Source organism: Bos grunniens, chromosome 12 (assembly GCF_055505025.1).
Source record: "Bos grunniens cultivar Pamir isolate PY7600 chromosome 12, Bosgru_T2T1.0, whole genome shotgun sequence".
In the NCBI taxonomy this organism is placed as follows: domain Eukaryota; kingdom Metazoa; phylum Chordata; class Mammalia; order Artiodactyla; family Bovidae; genus Bos; species Bos grunniens.
Genome location: NC_141176.1, coordinates 88,615,038 through 88,636,658, shown reverse-complemented (window position 1 = coordinate 88,636,658; position 21,621 = coordinate 88,615,038). Strand labels below are relative to the sequence as shown.

Below are 21,621 nucleotides of genomic sequence, written 5' to 3'. Positions count from 1 at the left end.
CAGTTGTATAAACTAAACCTTTAAATTAGCTATGTGTGAGGACTCTTTAATGCTTGCAAAGAGGGGAAGGGGTTTGTAGTTAAATATACACTACTTCAGTTTCTCTTGTGAAGACAGCAAATTAGGCTCTCCCTGTCCTCAGTTAATTTCTGAGTCAGTTTTACTAGTATTGTCCATAGCTTTTCTGTGTAACCACCAGTACTTTAAGAATTTGCAAATAATTTAGTGTACCAAAAAAAAAAATTTGCAAAAGAAAATTCGTACTATTTAAATTTTCTGAGGTAAAATAAGCATAGAATCCTGGCCAGTTGAGGTGTATGTATTGTTTCCAAGGCTTTGTTTTATATCAGAGTTCTCAACTAAAGTTTCTCCAAAGATGTTAATAAAACCAGAGCTTCTGTCATCGATTGCCCCAGTTTTCTGCTCCTTTACACCCAGAGCCATCCGTCTGTTTTGTCTGTTGGCCATGAGAAATTCTAAAACAGGGTATCAATTTTTGAGGCTCCATCCAGGAGGCTTGTGAACCCTCAGGTACCAAAGTATGACTGACTAGCGAAAGGACCAGAACCAGTGAAGGTACAGGCTCTGGGAGGCGTGTGAAGGCCAAGCAGTAGGCCCGCTCGGATTGGCTGAATTGCCACTTGTGGAGGTGTTCATTCTTCACCATCACCTTTGTCATTGATACATTTTCTTGTTGACCCTTGTGTTTTAAGTGCTGTTTTCTCTTTTTTAAACAGTCTGTGGTCCAGTGTCACAGAGTTGCCAGTGGAGCAGTAATTTGTTTTATACTGAATGTTTCGCACTGTATGTTTTGTAGCAGATAGCCATAATTGGTCTTCAGATGGTCAAGTCACATTGCCTGATCCATTTACTGTGTATCTATAATTACTAGAATGAATGACTTGCAGCTAGGAAGCAATGGAAAGAAAGGGATACAGACAACCCAGCAGGACTTAAAGGTTGGTGTGTGTGTGATTGGACTTGATGGGACGTTGTTTCACAAGATTGTCCCTTTCCTGAGCCTCTGGTGGTTGACCAGGGGATGCTGGGACAGGTTCACTTTTTTTTTAATCTTGCCACGTCTGAAGCCAGTACACCCAGATGGCTCTGGGTGTAAAGGAGCAGTTTCAGAGTAAAAGTAAAATCAGTGTTCAGGTAGTTTTCACTACCACTCAAGCGAAGGTTTATGTGTGTGTGTGTTCAGTAGCGTCAGTAACCTTGTAAGATTGCTGTAACTGCTCATCGCTAAGCTTGGTTTATTAGGGTTAGAATAAAATGGGTTCTTTGTATACATTTGGGTAATGATTGTTGCCTTCCTCATTTTCCAGGCTTTCACAATGGATTAAATTAATGACAACATGAATTAAAGGAATATATAATTCCAGTTGGTTCTAGGTACTATGAAATTTCTTACTGCAAAATGGGATAAAGGAGCAAAAATGGTTTGATGGAGACTGCTGGTTAGTAATACCCCTTACATGTTGAGAGCAGAATTTATTACACAGGATGTCTGTATCTCAACAGTGCACAAAGTGGGAATCTCAGCATGTTCAGTCACTAAGGCGTGTCCAACTCTTTCCAACCCCACGAACCATAACCTACGAGGCACTTAACGTCCTTCACTGTCTCCCGGAGTTTGCTCAAATTCATGTTCATTGAGTCGGTGATGCCATCTAACCATCTCATCCTCTATTGCCCCCTTCTTTTGCCTTTAGTGTCTCAGCATCAGAGTCTACCAGCTCTTTGGATCAGGTGGCCAAAGTACTGAAGCTTCAGCATCAGTCCTTCCAGTGAATATTGAGGATTGATTTCCTCCAGGGTTGACTGGTTGGATCTAACATGAAGTCTTGTGCCAGGTTCCCCAGCTAGTTGGAGCCATACCTACATTCTTTCCACATACAGTGCTTCTGTATTAATATAAGAGCAGTGATCATTTGAGCTGGAGATTTATTAGATTACTATGTGTTTGCCCAGTTGTGTCCAACTCTTGGTGACCCCATGGACTGCAGCCTGCCAGGCTCCTCTGTCCATGGGATTTCCCAGGCAAGAGTACTGCCGTGGGCTGCCATTTACTTCTCCAGGGGATCTTCCTGACCCAGCAATCACGCTCATTTCTCTTGTATATCCTGCTTTGGCAGGTGGGTTCTTTACCACTGGAAAGTCACCTTGGAAGCCATCTGTAGTAGAAAGGAATGGTATTTGGTTCCTTAAAGAATATATTAGGGTCTATAAGGTATGAGTTGTCATGAAACTTGCCAAAGGGGAAAAATTACTCTCTTGACCAAGAACCCTATGTAATGACTAATACTTTTTTCCTACCAAACTAATAGACACTAACTTAGCATGCTGCAATGTGTAATAATACGAATTTTATAAGCTGATGGGGCAGGAATGTGTGGCAAAGGTGATCTAAGAAAGAGTTCTGTTTTGAAAGGTCTTAACCTGGAAGACCAAGCAAAGTGTCACTCGGGGGAAGAGCTCTTACAACTTAAGTACCTTGTAGGACATGAACTGTATGTAGTGCAGTAGAGGCTTCCAGCCATGTTAGAAAATTCACGGCTTTGACAACATTGAATCCACAAGAATCAAACGTCAGCAATTTTTCTGTAATGTTAAACTTAGACATTTCTTTAGTTTTTTGAAAGTTAAAGGTGTCTTTCAAAGTAAGTCTTGGAATACTGTACAAGGAGTATGTAAGAAAAGTAAGTTCCAAAGACTAAAGCTTGAGTATGAACCCCAAAGGGGTAGGAACATGACTAGTAAGGCACATTTACTTGGACAAAATTCATTGCCCTCTTATTTTTAAAACTACCACTATCGAACTTTTATATTGACCACTTCATTCTATGTTTATTCAAATTTATATCCATCAACTTTTATATTTGGTTATGTCTGAAATCCCTCAAAGTTTGATTAGAGTTTTAAAAATTTCTTCCTTAATACTGGAGGTAGTTGAAGTAATTTTTGCTGAAATAAAATCTCATTTTTAGATGTAGGGTTAAATACGTGCCGGTAGAATTACAGGTTTTCAAAAATAACCACGTTTCTCCCAGTTGTAAAATACAAAGTCCAAATACAATGAAGTCCAAATACAAAGAGCTATTAACCTGACCCACACAGGCAGATGGGACTGGTTGTTTTTCCTTGGAGATATACGTACAATAGATACAAGTGACTTGGGGTGATGCTTTTAGTTATTGTCATTAAAGAGCGGTGGTGGTGCTACTGCTGGTGGTTTTCACATAGTTTCCTACAGTTACTTTTACTGAAAGTGAGATTCACACTAAAGTTACATAATAGGAATCGTTTGGTGTAATTTTATTTTTTGGTCAAGAACACACTTTATTCTTTTTTATTTAAAAGGAAGCCATTTAAACATGTATATTTACATTTTCCCCAAGGTAAAATGCTCTGGATGTGAGAATATCTGATTGACTAAAAATGGAAGCCAGGGTTATTTTCAGACAATGCAAATTTCCTTTATTTCCTCTGGTTTACTTGGAGAGAGGATGTAGGCACTAAGAGGTCACAACTTAAATTTTACAACGTAAGTTGCTAAATGTGAAACAGCTACTGAGACACTCGGTTTTAGTACTTTTAAAGGGTTATAAGCTAGCTTTATATTAAGTTTCAAATGAATCCCTTAAATGTAAGCTTATTAAAAAAAACGTGAAATATACTTCCTGTTCGCTCCCAGTTTTTCAGTCCTCTGGGAGTCAGGTGACTTCCAATCGGTTTGCTGTCTTTGAGACTTTAAAATACTTTAGCAAGTTGGAGTCTTTCATTGAAAACTAGCAAATGCAGAGAATATAGTTGTTTTCTTCTTGTAAAGAGTTGTTTGGAATAATATGAATGTATTGGGTACCTCGCCTGCCTTGGTATTTTCAGCCTCAAAAAGTAGCCTTCACAGAAGTTTTAACATTCCCAGTTGAAATGTACATTCTTAATGTCCAAAAACCGAATACTGAATGCACTATAAAACCCTTCCAAAGTTATTACAAAGAAGAGGGAAAGGGAAACTCAAACTATCTAAACGAGATTTTTTTTTTTTTTACCATATAAATAATTCTGTTTTAAATTTAGTGGATAATCCGTCTTAAAAATTAAGAATTCGTAGCAATAGTAGTGACCGGTTCTTTGCGTTTAAAACATTAAGGGAAACCTGGTGTAGAAAGGAATTTTTTAAAGCATGCTGTAGGTAGGTATGCAACATAAATTTTTCAAACCGAATCGTTGCAATCGTGCACAGCGCCTCGTTCCCGCCGCGGTTCCTCACTCCGCCGATCTCGCCCGCGGCCCCTCTGCGCGGCGGGACGCGCGCGCGGAGTAACGGCCGCCGGAGGGTTCCGCTGTGGCCGCGGAGCGCGCAGACCGGCCGCTAGTGGGCGCTGTGGGTTCGCGGAAGCGGCGGCGCGGCGCGGCGCTCCGGGGGCCCGCGCTCCAAAGGGACTCGGAGAAAAGAATGCCCGCCTCCCCTCCGCTTCTCTGTCCCCGTCACCCCCGAGATTCGCGGTCACCTTGGGGAGGTGTGAGCGTGTCCCGATCAAGGAGACTGTCCGGCGGTGCGCGCGGGGAGAAGCGCTGCCTTCGTGGGGCCAGGGCCTCGGGGCTCGGCCACCCCGCCGGATCCCCGGCAGACGTGCTCTGCCTCTCCCGGCCCCCGTGCACTGGGATCGGGCGCCTCGGCCAGCATTTGGCGCAGAAATCAGGTGTGCGAAGCGTCACTGCCAAGCCCTGGAGAGGGGATGGCTAGGGGCTGCGCGAGGGGCCGCGAGCCCCTCTACGCAGATTTTGGGGGGGAAAGTTCTCCGCCTCTTAAGGAGGAAGACCCTCGGGAAACCCACCGCCTTCCCCTCCGCAGGGAAAAGGGGCGCCCTCGCCGTGGTGTCTCTGCCGAACTTCAGGGTGCTTGCTGGGCTTTGAGATCGCGGCTGCTGGGCGCTGCCGGGCGCGGGGACAGGTGGCCCACGCTGCCCGCGCTCCTGCTCGCCCCCTGGGGCCTAGCGTCTCCACGCCGTCGCTCCGGGGACGCCAGGGGCTCGCGCGCGGGCCAGTCCCCCTTGGCCCCGGCTCCCCGGCGCTGCTGAGCTCGTACCGCCCGCCCGGGGGCGGGGGCGGGGCTCACCTGTCAGCTGGCACCGCCCACTGTCGGGTGGGGGGCGGGGTGGAGGCTGACGGGCAAGCCGGCCGCCCAACTGGCTGGCGAGAGCCGCGCGGCGGGCCAATGGGCGGTGCGCCACGGGGCGGGGCTCCGCGTTTATAGCGCTCTGACAGCGCGCCGGCCGAGCGGACTCTGCTCGGCGGAGACGGCGGCGCCGGCCGAAGCGAGGAGCCGCGCGCGGAGCTGGTCCCGGCGCCCTCCCCGCGCACAAAGGGCTCCCCTCACCCCGCAGCCCCGCGCGCGCGTTTTGGCGCTCGCGGTGAGGACCGAGCCCCCCGCTCCTGCCTGCCCCGCGGGCTGGGATCCGCGAGGACTGTGGAGGCTCCCCGTGCGCCCGGAGGCGCCCCTCGCCGCTCGCGCCCCGCGCGCGCTCCGGGACATGGAACGGCGCCGAAGCGGCGCCCGCGCGCTCGGGCCGCTGCCTGGCCCCCTGGATCTATAGTGCGAGGCGGCCCCGCTCGGGGCGCCGCGCCCGCCGCCGTGTCGTCTCTCCGCCTTTGTGTCCCGGCCGCGCGCCCTCCCCGCTTCCCGGCGCCCGGCACCCTGGAGCCGCACGGGAGCCGGCTGTCCGAGCTGCGTCCGGCGCGGCGCCCCGGAGCCCCGAGCCCGCCGCGCCGCCGCGCCCCGCGCGTGCGCTCCCGCCCCGCGCTCTGAGGGCCCCCGCGGAGAGCGCCCCCGTGCCTCGGCGACCGCTGGAGCTGCTGATCGGCGCGCCCCGGAGCTGCCTGCGGTCTCCCCCGTGTCTGCCCGGAGGACTGGGGTTCCCGGCCCGCACTTCGTTCCTCCGGCGCCAGGAGCGCGCGGAGCTGGGAGCGGCTTGGCCATGGCCGCGAGGAGGAACTCCTTGTGGAAGTACTGCTGGGGAGTTTTGATGGTTTTATGCAGAACTGCGATTTCCAGATCGATAGTTTTAGAACCCATCTATTGGAATTCCTCGAACTCCAAGTAAGTAGCGTCCACAATGCCCCTCGTTCGCCGCCCCGGGGTCCGCCGCTCCGCGCAGCCCCGAAGGGAGGATGGGTCGGGCCGCCGAGCCTCGGAGTCTGTTTCTGGATGCTCGATCCCTCGCGCCCCCTCGTCCCCCACCCCCGCCGCCTTTCGCTTTGTGGTGACTCGGCTCGGCCTTGCAGCCGGAGCGCCGGCCCTGAGGGGCGCCCTCCTCGTCCTCTTCGCCCTGTGAACAGGCTCCCGGGCGCAAAAAAAGCCCCTTGTTGACTTGGGTGTCACGTCCGGAGAGGTGTCCGATGGCGATCCCTGACCCTGACTTCTCCAGGGCGGAGAACGGGGCCACAAACAGGGCCGGCTGGCGCGCCGAAGCTGGTGGGCTCCGGAGACGCGAGGATGCCGGGCTCCAGAGGAGCGGCGGGGCGCGGGCCGGGCCGGCTGGGCGGGCGGGGCAAGCAGGCCGGGGGGCAGCGGAGCGCTCCCGGGAGAAGGGAGCCGGGGGTCCCTGGGCCGCCCGGAACTCGAGCGCCTGGGCGCCGCGCCGCCTGCCCGAGGGTGCGCGGGGAGCTCGCTCGCCCAGAACTCGGGCGGCGAGCCCTTCCCTCCCCTCCCGGGAAACCGGCCTTCGGCTGCTCCCGGGGAACCGTCTGCAGGTCGGCCTCTCCCTTCGTTTCTAAACCCACGGGCCGGACTCTGTGGTCCCGAAAGCTAACTTGATTTTAAGGATGCTTTGCGCAAAAGCTTCATTAAGGCCCTGCCCAGTCGCCACACAGCTCCTGAAGCCTTCGCGCTTGGGGAGCCTGGCCGGGAATGGGAGCCTTGGGTCCGATTTGCTTTATTGAAAGGTGCAGCCCGAAGAAGCCAGGCCTGGCGGAGATTAAGTTTCAGTGTGAGCAGCCCGATTACGTTTAGCATTTAGAAAAGGCGATCCATCTCGAAATATACATATATAATATATATACGTATATGGCCGTGACTGGTAATTAGTCAGCTGTGCACTCAGTATTGCATTATTACCTCACTCTCGGGAGACGTTTCAAATCCTAGCCAAAATTATTTTACAGAACCATAGGATTTTTTGACCTTGGGAAACTTGGGGGGAAAGTCTGAAGACACTGGTCGTTCCCAGAGTCAGCATTTGAGATCAGAAGGGAAATCAATGACCTAATACGAAGTTGAGCTGAGTTGGCCGTGGATTTAGGAATAAAGCGATGGGGGTGGGGATGGGGTTGATTGGAAGATCACGTCTCAATCAGAGAATTATATCCACGCTTTTAAAAGTGGTGAATTACAGATTCACCAACATGCTAACCAAGAATTCCCTGGTAAAGAGCGAAAAAACCTCACGGCTATAAAGCGGATGAAACCGAGATTCTTGCACGAGGCCGGATGGCTTTATCCCAAGACTGCTCCCGTGTATAATAAAAGTTACTCAGTGCGGTTTCTTTCCCTGTAGCCTGATCTTTATGGACTTGTGTTTCTCTTTCCTCACCTTGGTGTAAGATACTGTATTTGCTGAGAAAGTGCTGGCAGTGAGAGCTGGCCTCCGCTCCCGCAGCGTGAGGCGCCGGGTGGTGCGGGAGAACGCGGGGCTGGGAGCCTGGGCCCGGGCACCCGGGACCCTGGGAGACGGGAGCCGGGCCAGGGCAGCGGGCCCCGTGGAGCCGGCCCAGGGCGGCCGGCGCTCGCTTCCTGCCTACAGGGGTCACTCTTCCCTGCGCTGTCGCCGAGCTGGCCCTCGCCTCCTCCCTGGGCCTGCCTTGCACTTTCACTCACCGACTGGCTTTGGGGGGCTGGTTTTTGGGTTTGGGTTTCCACTCTCCTCCTCCTCCCAATAAGATTTAATTTTTACATCCCTGTCTTTAAAGAAATTCCCATTAACCCCTTCAGGTTTCAGCTCAGTAGAAGTCACCTTTTTGCATTATTAACTACTGGTTTGTGGGATTTGCAAATAGCTACTTGGAAACAATAAAGGTAGTGCAGTAATTATTTCAGCCTACGGTTTCCTCCTGAATATCTTCTTCCTCTAAGATGCTGGGGGAACTGGTGACTGATACTCACTAGCCTGATATGAGGATCAGGCTGCTCTTCTGAGCTGGGCTCGGATTTAGAGCCCTCCTGGAGGCCTGGTTGTGGAGAAGCCTGCCTCCCTGCACCGACAGTGTTGCTGTTGGTGAGCTGTCTCTGGCCCCCAAGAGGAGAATTTCTTCTATAATCCTCACGATAATGGCTGGCCTAGAGGAGAGGATCGTTTGTTCCCTGGCGAAAGTCTACTTAACTCAGTTATGCAGCTGAATGCTAGCTTGAGAGATCAGAAAGATTTCTTCCTGGGGGAATGCTATAAAAGAGCCTTTTCTAAGTTTGAGAATGAATTTAAAAAAAAAGGGGGTGCCAAGGAGTTGCTCTGTTTGTTAGGGGAGGGTGCATATTTATTTCCAGGGGGGGAGTCAGGAAACGTGGCAGGAGAGTAATCAACTGCATTGAAGTCGCCCATCGGTTTGTCCAAGTGTAGAACAATTCACTTGTAATGAAGAGGCCATCAGTAATTAGGTTTGTTTCACTCGGAGGTCAGCTTTTTTAGCAGGTGGTGGACAGAGGGAGCACACAGCAGCTGTTTGGAGACACAGTCCAGAAAATCCTTTGTAAATTCACCGTCTCCATAACTACTTCAATCACACTGTCCGCTTCTCCCGCCGCACCCACCCCCCCCCTCCCCCGGACAGTTTTGAAGAAGTTTTACTGACTAAAAAGTTAGCCCCTGCGTCCACAGGTTCAAGGAAGAGTTGTGTCAACTGTGGCCATTTCGGTTGTGTAGCTATTTTTTTTTTTTTTTAACTCTGGAGAGAAAAGCAGAGCCTGGCTTTCATTGCTAATTAACGTTTCAGTAGAATAATTTTTTCCAAGCATGATGTTTTTGCCAAAAATAAAAAAGGTTTACGCTTTAAAATACACACACGTATATATATTTATTATTAACTTCACTTTAGAGTGAGCAAGTCTGTATTGGTATGGAATTCTGGAATGAATTACACTAGCTTTGTTGAATTTGGAGCGTTCATTTCTTCTGTCTAGGAGTGCTGTTCCCTAGTATATGCCCCATATACTAGTTAACCAAGCGTTTTGCTTTTCTCAGGTCATTTTTCCCCTACATAATGGTGAATTCCTGATATTGATTGACTTGATACAAAAGAATGGCTGGATAATGTCCAGATAACCTATAATACTTAGGCTCCACCACAGTCAGGCTCTGAATAAATACAGACCTGTCAGAGATTGATAAAATAAACTACAATGGATAGTGCTGTTTAAACAGTCCATTCAATACCATATATAAGCCGGCCGGCCTTCCATTGTGTCTGAAATTCTTATTTTTGTAGGTAAACAAATGCACATTCAGCAAGGATTCAATAGCCCCTTGAACTATGCTCCCCAGTTTGCATTTGGGTTAATCTTGTCGGTTTTAATATAGAGAGGGGGAAAAAAAAGCACAAAGCACCAGGGGTGGAATTGTTCGTGCTTTCACATCCACAGCCCTCACATTTTGTCAGGATGATAAACTGTAGGTAATGGACTGTCGCTGTTGCACAGGACGACCGAGCCAGGGCGAGCACAAAGCCGGGGCGGCCTCGGGATCTCACCGCAGGCTTGGGAGCCTTCTTTTCAGACCAGGAGAGAATTGATTTGGGAATTGTGTGTCCAGGGACTGCACTTTTTAACCTCAGCAATTACAGCCTCGAGCTTCAGAAATGGGAGCTGGAGGTTAAGATGATTCCTTAAGCACTTCGTTCAAAATCTTTCAAAAAGGGTAGCTCTTGACACTTGTCCTAGGAGGCAAAGACATGCAAATGACTCCCACGTCCCGAAACGTGCCGGGCTGAAGCAGGGGGACAGGTAAATGAGCCATCAAGCCCCGTACCAGCTGAGAACTGCTTGCTGATGGGCTTGATTTCCTCCAGACGGAGTCAGCTGAAGAGTCAGCGGTATATTCAGAATCCTTATCGTAAAACCTTTTATCTGGAAATACACCGAGAGGAATCCTCTGGTTGGTGGGTCAGCATGATGATTACCTGCAGAGGGACTTTGCTACCTGGCACTGAAATAATTCAGGTAGTACCGGGGGTGGCTGAGAGTGACCCCCCCCCCGCCCCCACCAGCCGCCTACGTCTCCAGCGAGAGCACCTAATGGGAAGTGATTCGAGATCCCAGCGTGACTGCAGTGACGTGTCACAGGGATGGGAGTGGCAGGGGGAAGGAAATACAGACTTGAGACCCTCATCAGAAAAGAAAGGAAAAAGAACAAGCAGGCTATTTCTTGAGCATTCCATGAAAACTTTATTCTTGAACTCTCCCGCTGCAAATAAGACGAAAAGGAGGGCTCTTCTAAGGAAAATAATCATCCAGACGGTACTGAGGGCTGCCTAGCCTCTGGCTGCTACCATAAAAACCTGTTTTTCAGGTCACTTTTCATATATCTGCATAGATTTACTTAGGAGCTCGGTCTTGGTGCAGTAAAGTAGAGCCTTAAATGGGGAGTGTTCAATTGCTTAAAATATTTTCATTAACATATACAGACTAGAAGCTGCTAGTCCGGAATTAGATCTTTCAGGAAAGAGCTCCCCCCACTCCTTTTTTTTTTTTAAGGGGAGGAATTAGAATGGGGCTGGGAGAGAGGAGGAGAAGAAAAGGCAAGAGGGAAGGGTAGGGTAGGGAAGGGACAGAGTTCCGAACAGCTTGGAAAAACTCCTGTGGCTTCATTGTCTCTCTAAAGCCAAAGAACACAAAGACATAGGCAATTCAGCCCTTCTCCCATGATGGAAAATGTAGACCGTGGACGTGGCTCTCCTGTTTGACTTGTTTAATTCTCATTTTAAATTCAGTACTATACGAGCCGTGTGAACTCTGAAGATTTCTTTAGTAATCCATTTTGTAGTTCCGAATCAAAAACAAAGTGAAAGGGTCTGACACAATTTGCTTTTATTTTTAGGCAAATCAACCCTGGTCATAGTTAATAAGGGGATTACAACCCAGACTGGGTCTTTACAGATGTAATGTAAATCAAGGGCAGAGTAAAAAGACACGGATCCCTTTTGATTGAAGTATGGTAAAAAGGCATAGAGAAGCTAGCAGCGGTAATCTGATTGTATGGCAATAAAACCACCATTTTCTGTCTTTCAGATAAAAATAATGTGGTAAATCCATGCAGTTCATAAGATGTAAAGGCAGATAAAGGGTGAAGCCATGGCAACATATAGATTAGCTGGATGTGGGGAATGACACGTCTCTGAAAAGAGTGTAGAAAGGAAGGCCCTTGCTTCAGGCTGTTGGCTATTATGTGGGAGCCATACAGACTTGGAAACTCGGATTAGAAGGTATGAAAGCCCCCCTTGTGGCCTGGGATGGTTGAAGCCGGGAAGAAAAGATGGCTCAGTTCTTGCTCATTGGTGGCGGATAATATGGCCAAGGTAGGTTCCCATTGACTGCCTTTTCCAGAGGTTGAGGTTGCGGCTGATTAAAACCTCGGCTCACTGCAGTGAGTTCAGGCCTGCAAGCTTTTCCTTTTTAACTCCTGGCCTAACAGGGGCCGCAGTAATGTAGGATTAGCCGCCCTTGGCGGTACCTGCCTTCATCTCTTTGGGCTCCAGGCAGGGACCTGCTGGGGATGAACAGAGCCCAGAGGGGCTAGGAAGGGCCGCAGGGACCTGAAAAGAAAACACAGACCTTTTGATTTCAGCCATCTTTCAGCCCCAGCCCAGGGAAAAGCTGAGCTAAACATTTATATATCACCCCCCATCCCCCGCCTCTGCCAGGGAGCTCCTCTCTGAGTTTTGTTTCCCACCCCCAGGGGAAAAAAAAATGTGTAATTAAGCAAAATCACAGGGGGAATTGCGTCTTCACTCGGATAGGTAGTAATCCAAAATGCCCCTCCCGGTGGAGACTTTCACTCCTAACCCTGAGTTGAGTTGAATGGGACAGGCCCCCACTGGGGAAACGGTAAGGCTGGAAAAGTGTGATTGCTGCCAGCTTGAGACTTAAAAACAGAAGAGGCTCTTGCTGCCTGTGCCCTGAACAGCTCTGTCCATAGGCCGGGCTTTTGTCTTGGAGGTGCACATTTTGCATTTTAGTCATTAACCAAAGTCGGCCTTTGAAGCTGTGATTGGGTTCCAGGCAGAGTGGCATCGGCAAGTTAGGTCAGGCCAGAAAGGAGATTTTTGCTTTTTCTGCCTCCTATTTGGCGTCTTAGAAAAGTCTCAGCATTTTTTTAGGAAAGTCTGAACTCTTTAAGAGGCTGAGAATACCGAAAGCTACAAACCCCCCAGGGTGATTGACTTGCTGGAGTGGGTAGAGGGCATTTGGTGGCCATCCTCGGAAAAACAGCGTGGTGACTTTCTAGATGAACGCGTCCCGTGTCTGAAGATCCTCACTAAATCGAAATTATTCTGCTTTAGACCCACCTCGTGGGTTTTGTTCCTAATTCTCAGAGAGCCAACTCGCCGGTGCGGGGCGACAGCTTTCTGACACGTGTTGCCTGCTTCTCTGGCCGCTGCGGTGCAGCTTTCACCACTTCCACACATGTGAGAGAGGGCCCAGAGACCTGCCCTCCTCAGGGCCTGCTACTCTGCCTTCCTCTCCAGTGCAATTCAGAAATCATGTCAAAAGACCCAGTGCGTTTGCCCAGGTTCATCTAAGAGAAGGGGCACCCCCTCATTTACAAGCTGGTCACATCCCAGCACCTTGCATTCTGCATCTGACAATGAGCCCTAATGGTCCATTCAGCGAAAGTATTTGCTTGTTAGCGGGAACAGAGCATGATAAATGTCCAGCAAGCTTGCGGCCTCCTTCAGCCTTTCAGTCGCAGGCTGGTGCATATTTATGGCAGGCAAGTGACAGAAGAAGCCGCTGAATTGCCCTGGCCCCCAGCTCTCTACGAGGAGCAGGGTTAAAGCGATTAAAGAAACGATGCAGGCAAGTCCTGCCACTTGTTTACGAGCCAGCCTCCAACCCACAGCTTCGCGTCCTACCTCTGAGAACCCCTTGCAGGAGCGTTAGGGATCAGGATGTTTGGATCCGGTGGCCCCGTGGAAAGAGAAGGTGATCCCTTATGAACTGTTCTGCACGCGCGCTGGATGCCAGGTGCGCCAATTTCTGTGGCTCCCGTGGAGAAGTGGCAGAGGGTCTTTATTCCCCTTTTCATGTATAAATATCAAATATGTAATTCTAGTCCAGGGCGTTTTGTGGCTGGTGAGTGCAGCTGTGCTGGTTTCAAAGAAAACACCGTAGTAGGAGAAAGCGCCATGAAAGGCAAACAGGTTGTTTCTGCCCTTCGTAATTCCCCCAACAAAATATGAAGACAAAATTGGCAGTAGTGAAGTGTTAATAGTTCGCTCTTTCCATTCTCGAGAGCACAGGTAGGTGAATGTTCTAACTGCTTGGTACTGGGCAGGCATTCAGAAGACTGTGAATGAAACATGCTCTGAAAACTTCATCTTCTTGGTATTTTCTGTATGAAACTCGAAAACCATCCAGATTTTTCTTCTCAGTTTACATTTGGTGGCACCCAGTTTTAATTCCAGTCCTTGGATCCTTCTACAAGTATTAATGTGCATGCATGCTAAATCGCTTCATTCGTGTCTGACTCTTTGCGACCCCCTGGACTGTAGCCCGCCAGGTTCCTCTGTCCATGGGATTCTCCAGGCAGGAATCCTAGAGTGGGTTGCCATGGCCTCCTCTGGGGGATCTTCCTGACCCAGGAATCGAACCCGTGTCTCCTGCATTGGTAGGTAGGTTCCTTACTACGGGCACCACCTGGGGAGCCCATGGGTATTCACGGATGCTAGTTAAGTCTCGCTTGCTTCTGAGACAGAACTCTTTGCTTTTCGCATACTGAGTACTCCTGCGTTCCACCAGAGTGGTGACGGGTGCTACCCACCCAACCCTGCGCACCTCAGTAGCTCTGAGCTGCGGAGCTAATGTTTGAAACGGCCCTTTCAGCATCTCTGGAGCATCTCCCGTACCAGCTGATGAACCTGAGGGCCAGCGTGGTGCTCTCACCTGAGGAAGCACTTCTGGATCTCAGTCCTTGCTTTTTCTACCTGTTAAACTGGCTCACTGGCTCGAAACTTTTGTCCCAAGTAGGAACTGTCTGATGAGTGAGTGGGGCCAGGCTGCTTCTAGTCAAGGCAGCTCAGAGTGCCTCTACTGCAGAAGTTAGAAGAGGTCAGTTTTCACTTAGATCTGTTGCTGTTGTTTCGTCACTCAGTCGTGACCAACTCTTTTTTGACCCCATGAACTGAAGCCTACCAGGCTCCTCTGTCCATGGGATTTCCCAGGCAAGAACACTGGAGTGGGTTGCCATTATCTTGCTCCAGGGGATCTTCCCAACACAGGGATTGAACCCGTGTCTCCTGCATTGGCAGGCAAATTCTTTACCGATGAGCCACTATTAGCTTACCAGAACTGTATTTGGGGTACTTTTTTTTTTGCAATAAACAGGGTATTTTCATCTCTATTCTTTTATATTCAGTACAAATATATGCATAGTTAGTGTTAGCAATATCATCTAATGTGTAGTGCCCTTCTCTTATGTTAAATACGTGACCTTTAAACAGTAAGTATTTTAATCTTGCAAACTCCAATCAGCAGAAAATAAATGTCTAATTGTATGGGGGAAATAATTAAAAATAAGATTGACCTTCTCTATGATTGCATATTGTGTTATTTTTTTTAATTAATTTTTATTGGAGTATTGTTCCCTGGGTTGGGAAGATCCCCTGGAGAAAGAAATGGCAACCCACTCCAGTATTCTTGCCTGGAGAATCTCATGGACAGGGGAGCCTGGTGGGCTACAGTCCATGGGGTCACAAAGGGTCGGACACGACTGACTGACACTTTCACGCTACCTTCATAGTTGGCTTCACAACGTTGGGCACAGCAAAGTGAACCAACTGTATGTATACATATAAGCCCTCTTTTTTGGATTTCCTTTCCATTTAGGTCACCACAGAGCATCAAGTAGAATTCCCTGTGCTGCACAGTAGGTTCTTGGGGTACGTTTTCGATAAAAACAGGCTCTCCTAAGCCCTGCACCCCACTTTGTCTATGGGAAAATGGACCTTCATGAGAAATGGACTGTCCTTAAAGGTCACCGTTTCCCCTGAAATGACTGCTCTGTCTTGATGGAGTAGATCAAACACAGTTTCTTTAAATCTTGGCCCTATAATCCCACAGCACTTTAGTTAAATACCCAGGGCATAGAAATAACATGATACATGGCACTGTCATGATTCATATGCAAGTCTTAATCCCCCACCACCCAGCCTATCCCTAAAAGGCAGGGAGCAGAATTCTTTCATGTCATCAATCTCTACCAGCGAGCATTGACATCCAATAAGTATTAGTTGAAAGAGCAGTCACAACCCAGAGGTCTGTTTCTGGCTGCCCCTGTTAACAAATCACCTGATCCTGGGGTGCTCCCTCCAGCCCAGTGGCTCTAGAACCATCAGAATCACCTGGAGAACTTGTTAAAACAGGCTGGCCGCCCTCCCCCAGAGTTCCGGATTCCTGAGGGCTGCGTGGGACTTGAAATTCACATTTCTAACAAGCTCTCAGCTGATGCCACACCTTAGGAACGGCTGCCCTCTTTCCAACTTTTTTTTGGAAAATGGCTCAAGATTAGATCACCATCCTCTGAAAGGCTGATAAGGATCACTGAAGAAAGCCCTGGATCGCTGAAGAAATCGGAGGCCCTTGTCTCCCAGCTCTTGACCTCTGTTTTTGCCTGGTTCATCACTGATGGTAGATAATTCACCGATTTGTTGGATGAGCATTTGTGAACAGTGAGATCTGTTAATGCTGGGCTCTGAGAATACAGAAAAGAGAAGTCTCTACCCTCAAAAGACTTAAACCTAAGGGAGTAAGGGTATCCCATGGGGAAGGCAAATAAGGCCTATGCAGTGCTGCGTGGCCGGGGTGGCCATGGGCACAGAGGAAGAAAGGGATTGGCGTTCCTCCTACGGGAGGGGAAACTGAGTCAGGAGAGACAACAGTATCGCTAAGCAAAATCCCTGGAGATCTCCGAAACAGAACCACAGTTAGTAAATCAAAGAAACACGTTTCAGCTAAGGGTGGCCACTGTCTACACCGTATGTCTTTAATAATCTGCCTCATTTCCTATGTCTCAGTGGAGCTTGAAGACAGATGCCCACAAGTGAACAAATAGACCCTGCGGGACAGCTAACCCAGCGATTCTAGCCCTCTTACTCTCAGGAGAACTAGCAGAAGCTATTGGTTTTCAGAAGGTCTGTGCTGATAATGGAAAGGTCAGGTGATTCAATTTAGCAAAGTGAGCCAGGCCAGGGCTATTTTAGTTTGCTTAAGAGGACGGGCCTTGGAATCTGGCTGTAGGAGCCCACTCCCAGGTTAGTCATTTTTTCGCTATGTAGCTTTGGGAGCAAAACCCCCTGTGTTTCTCACTTGTCCCATTTCTAAAGTGGGGGACAGTGATCTAACAGGACTGAAGAAGAAGCCTGCTAGAACTGTGCTCAGGATTAAGATTCTAGCTCCGGACATGGCACAACGAACCGATACATGTCAGCTCCTCCTGTTGAAAGTTAACTGAGCATCTACTGTACGCCTGGCTGTCTGGTTCAGTTTGCCTTCTACATACAGATGCCAAGTAAATAAAATGTTAGTAAGGGTTAGGACGTGGTGCCTGCACCTTTTAAAGTCCCTGTTTAGCCGCCTGTGTTCCACTCATCTCGCATGCTTCGCTGCCACGGGAAGCACCTTTTTAGCTCCCTTCTGTTACCAAATTGGATGCTCTCTCCTCTGCTTCCTGCCCTGGTGCTGTGTTGTAACATTCATAACCCTGAATTCACTCAGCTTCTCCACCAGGGCTGGGGAAGGGCTGGATCCTGGGCGAGCCCCCTTAATGGGCAGGGCACGGGAAGCCATTGGGTTGTTGAATGAATACTCGAAGCAGCCGGGCGGCCTTTCGGCATTCAGTGCTGTGCCGTTGCTTATTTAGCAGCCTCCTCACCTGGTGGGCACAGTCTGTTTCATTGAATGACAGTTGCCTGCAGCACACGCTGGGGGCTGTGACTATTCTAACTGCCCACAAATACTGACTCATTCAGACTTCATAATGACCACTTGAGGGAGGAACTGTCATGACCCCTGTGACAGCGATGGGGAAACCAAGGCGGAGACTAGCTCCTCATCTTGCCTCAACTCATGCAGCTCATAGGTGCTACAGTCTGTATTTGAACCTGAGTGTTCTGACTCCAGGATCCTTCCTCTAAAGTCTCCAGCTCTCTTTTTCAGGCTGTTGCATGGAGTGGTTAGAAATCACATAACCCAGTGCAGCCTACGTGTGCTCAAAGCAGTACCCACAAGGTGGGTTGAAAGGAGGTTTGGGGTATCACTCTTCGCCTGTCCATCTTGATTTATAGTCTTTCCTGTGATGGACATGTGATTCTAAATGGATCCTTTAAATCTTTGATAACAAGGTTTTACCCAATGGAAGCTAGACAGTTACAAAAGTCCATCATATTAATAATGCATTTATTGAGTATTACTCCTCTGACTATTAACATTTTCCTTTTAAAAATGGGAGCATTTGATCGTCTCTTTGCTGGGAGAAGACAAGGTCAGGTTTTCGTGGACAGTTCCGTGGGGTACGATGCTGTACACGTGTCAAGCTAAGGAGATAGGATGACATCTTTTTTAGAGTCTAGTCACAATTAAATGCCATTTTATTTTGGATTTTGGGATCTGAGCCAGCTTCCATCTTGTCAGAGCTGAGAAGACTCAAATCAAGTCCAGGCCTATTTCTACAGCAAACTGGGCTTCTGGCTTCCTGCCTGTGGATTCATTCAGTGTAGCCCATCTGGCTTTTGATGTTCGGCGAGTTTGGAGCAGTTTGTTTCAGGAAGCGAGGCGGGGAGGATCAGTGGGCCTGGGATGCTCTTGACTCCCAAGCAGATCCTCCCCAACCCCGTTGCATCCCCTCAGGGCTCAGGGTCTGCTCATGTGCAGCCCTGGCGTGGGTTGGGGGCTTGATAAGGGACTCTCACACCTCCAGCCCTCATTCCTGCCCGAGTCAGGGCCTCCTCTTATCTCATCATGGTCCAGTTCCCCTCCTGGAGTTCAGTAGCAGCCTGGGTGACTCAGGGTGGTGAACTCCCATCGTGTTTGTTTTTCGGTCCAGCTCATCCCAGGCTGCTGGTGGCGACCGAGCAGGAAATATGTGGTCCACAAAGTTACGGCGGCATGCCATCCACATTTTTCTCCCCAGTGTACACACCTTGGGGGTGATCTGCAAGGGAATCCATCACCCAGTCTGGTTTTCCTCCTTTCTGATGATCATGGCGCAGACCTGACTTCAGGAACTGCTTGCTTTCTCTTCCTGTCTTCTGCTCCTGCTCCCTGGGTTGTGGCCCAGCCCGGGGAGGTGCAGGAGAATGGTCAGCATCACCTGCCCACAGCAGACCTGTCCCTGACCCTCTCTGGAGTGAGGAAGGAGGAATTCTCCAGAAGGCAACCGCGTAGGTGGCTGTGAAGGGCTGGCGGGCAGCCTTCTAAATTGTGTTGGTAGCTGATGCTTGCCTGGCAAGAGGATTCTCTGCTCATGGCAAGAGAGACCAGGAATCTTGCCTCTTTCTTAAACCTTACTTCTGAAAATGCTCTTTCTACTATTACACAGACACTCACTGAGCCCTCACTTGACAGGGGGGCAAACTGGGCTGGGAGCCCCAGGGGCCAGTGGTGAACAGTCCTAGGGTCACACTCCAGCCTGGAGAGCCGGCGTCCCACCCCCATGGCATGTCCTTTCTTTCAAGTCTGTTTTCCCCACCAAAGGGGAGAGGTTTCGTTCACGCATAAAACGTGGCTGGATGGTCTCTCTCATTGGGCACAATTGTTAGAAGTTAAAAGGTGTGTTTATGGAAACGAAAGGGATGCTCAAGGGCCCTCGATGGTGGTGCTGCGCGGAGATCCCAGGTCCATCTCCTTAAGATGCCAGCCCGTTTCTGGACAGTGTCCTTCTGCTTTTCCTCCCTGTGGTGTTCCCACTCAGGTAGCTGAGCACAGGGGGTCCGTACTTCGATCTGAAACAGCAGAGACCTGGCTGGAAATGCCCTTCGAATGGCTTTCTGCAGGAAAGCTGGTTTTCTGGGTTTTCTTTCTGGGCCCTCAGCTGTGAATAGAGAGAGTCCCACCTTCCTTTATAGACTCTTGCTAAGAGCATGCTTTGGAGCAAGACCGTACAGGCGCAAACAAATTACACTTGGGAAGAAGCCTGCTTGCACCGGCTCCCGCCTGCGAGGGTTACGAAATTCTTGTTTCGATAATGGGGCCGCGTGGTCGGGCCAGCCCGACAGAGGTTGGCCTGGGTGATTCACCCTCCCCTCCACCAGCCGCTTTCCCAGGCACATCCCAGCATTTCCAGCCCTCCCTGCCTCACCCCCCAACCCCCAACCCTTTAGCTACAAAATTCATGGCATCATGATTTTTTTTTTGGAAAGTTTTGAAGGAGATGTTTGGGTCACTTCCATAAAGACAGACCTTGAATTTTTGGTGTGTGTTTTGAGCCCAGTGGTTGATTTTTGTTTTTAATTCCATGCTGGAGATTAACTAGCCTCTGTGAACCTGAGAAAAGGAACCCATGACCTCTGCCCTTCCCACTCTTAAATTCTAACTTAACCACTAAAGATGTATCTAGTCCAACCTCGGCTCGTTAAAGGCGAGCCTTCTGTGAATTGGAGGGTTTTGTTATGGAGAAAATTGTGGTAGGGATCAAAAAATTAAATACCTACTTGTGTTATTTTCCGAAAATAAAATTTAAAGCTTGAGCATCATGTCTTTGAGCACTGGAGACTGAAATTCACTTTAAGCCACCAGTGTTCTGAGCCTTATATCACAGATAACAAACAAGAGTAACATCAAAGGGAGTCAGTTTTCGCCCCATTGTGCAGCCTTGGAGGCTGTGAAATTTGATATTATTTTGACTTGTACGGTAATTGTAGAATGACAGAGGGAAATGGATTAAGTTGAAATGAAAGGATACACCGCCCTGCACACACATACTGCCAAATGCAGGTTGAGGTCGTTGGGCCAAGAATGGGGGCCCGGAGTTGCGTCCTTGCAGATCAGGACTTAAATAAAACCTTGCTTCAGTCACCGCAGTCTACAGTTCTTTCGAGTGCCTGCGTAGATGAGGAGTCCGCCTCCCCTTGGAGAGTTGCAGAACTGGATCGGGCACCTGTGCTCACCGCCGTGTGAATTTCAGTGCTTCTCATCTTTCCTTTCCTTGAAAAGATGCTGCCTGTCCTGGTGTGAAGTTTGAGATGTGCTCTGCACCCCCACCCCCGCCCCACCCCCACCAGCTCCTGGATTAAGACTGCTGTGATGGTCCAAATTGTAGAGCCAGCTTTTATACACCTTTTCTTTTCCTTGAATGAATCAGTTTCATGTTGCAGATGATATTTGTTTCTAGAAAAGTGTGAAAGGAGGGACACCTGTGAAAACAGACAATTGCCCCAGCACCGTGCACATTGGAATCAAAAGCTGCAAATGCCAACTAAAGCCTCCAGTGACTACCTTATTTCTTAGAGCTTTCAAGCCACTGAGAAGACAGTGAGTGGTGCGTTTACTTGAAGTTTTAAGGTAATTACTTGTTCCTCCGAGGTGGGGTCTGGTAACCTAATTCTGTATCGGCCTGACACCCTATAGAGACACCCCACTATCTCTCTGGTTTCAGAGTAAGTGTGCAGACACTTGTTCTGATATTAGAGTACAAGAGGGGGCAGTGAAGTGCTGTCCACAAAAGCAGCACAACGGTTTCCCCGAGTCTTTCTTACGTCGGTATTGCCTAAGTCTTTCTTGGGCCCTGCTTTTATTCATTTAAGACAAGCTCTTCTGTTAGGGGCGTTTGGAGTTGATCGTATTAAGCCGTAGCAGCAATCTAGCATTAAACGGAAGTAAGGCAAGCCTGAAAGTCCTGCCTGTTTATGAAATGTGCCATCAAATTCACAAACTCCTGAGCTTAAGTCATTTTGGGGGGAGGGGGGTTTTTTGTTCCCAAGTGCACTGAGCATCTCTGGAAGGAATCTCGGGGTGCTGTGTTAATGCTGTTTTAGCTCCACCCCTGCAAAGCCCCAAATGCGTGGGGAGGTCACAGGGTTAAGGATCTGGGCTCATCTCTAGCACCGAGTCCGTCGTTTTCAGGAGGGAGTTAGGAAGGTGTGCCATGGCGAGCAGAGCAGTAGCGGGCTTGTCCTCATTCAGAATTTCAGAGACAGCGGTTTACACACCAACTGCTCTTCTTCCTGCAGCCTCTGACATTTAATTAAAAATAAAAGCATTTTCTGGGGAAAATGCATGTTTTCCAAAACATGGTAAACTCAGAGTGTACTTAAGTATACTCTGGCTTGTGAATGAGCCTATTCTGTGGTATGATTTGGGGTGTGCCAACTGTTAGGGTAATAAAAACTTGTTCCTAAAGCTGGGACTCAAGCGTG

At 49.1% G+C, this 21,621-nt stretch overlaps 1 protein-coding gene across 1 annotated transcript in view; it reads left to right on the top strand.

The window, feature by feature from the left end:
* Positions 1-5,286: 5,286 nt before the first annotated feature.
* Positions 5,287-21,621, top strand: part of EFNB2 (ephrin B2) — a 49,753-nt gene continuing 33,418 nt past the window's right edge. Inside the window, exon 1 of the mRNA XM_086328637.1 lies at positions 5,287-6,106. Within this exon, the coding sequence (XP_086184763.1) occupies positions 5,985-6,106 (122 nt within the window). The 5' untranslated portion in view covers positions 5,287-5,984. The remainder of the gene's footprint in view (positions 6,107-21,621) is intronic.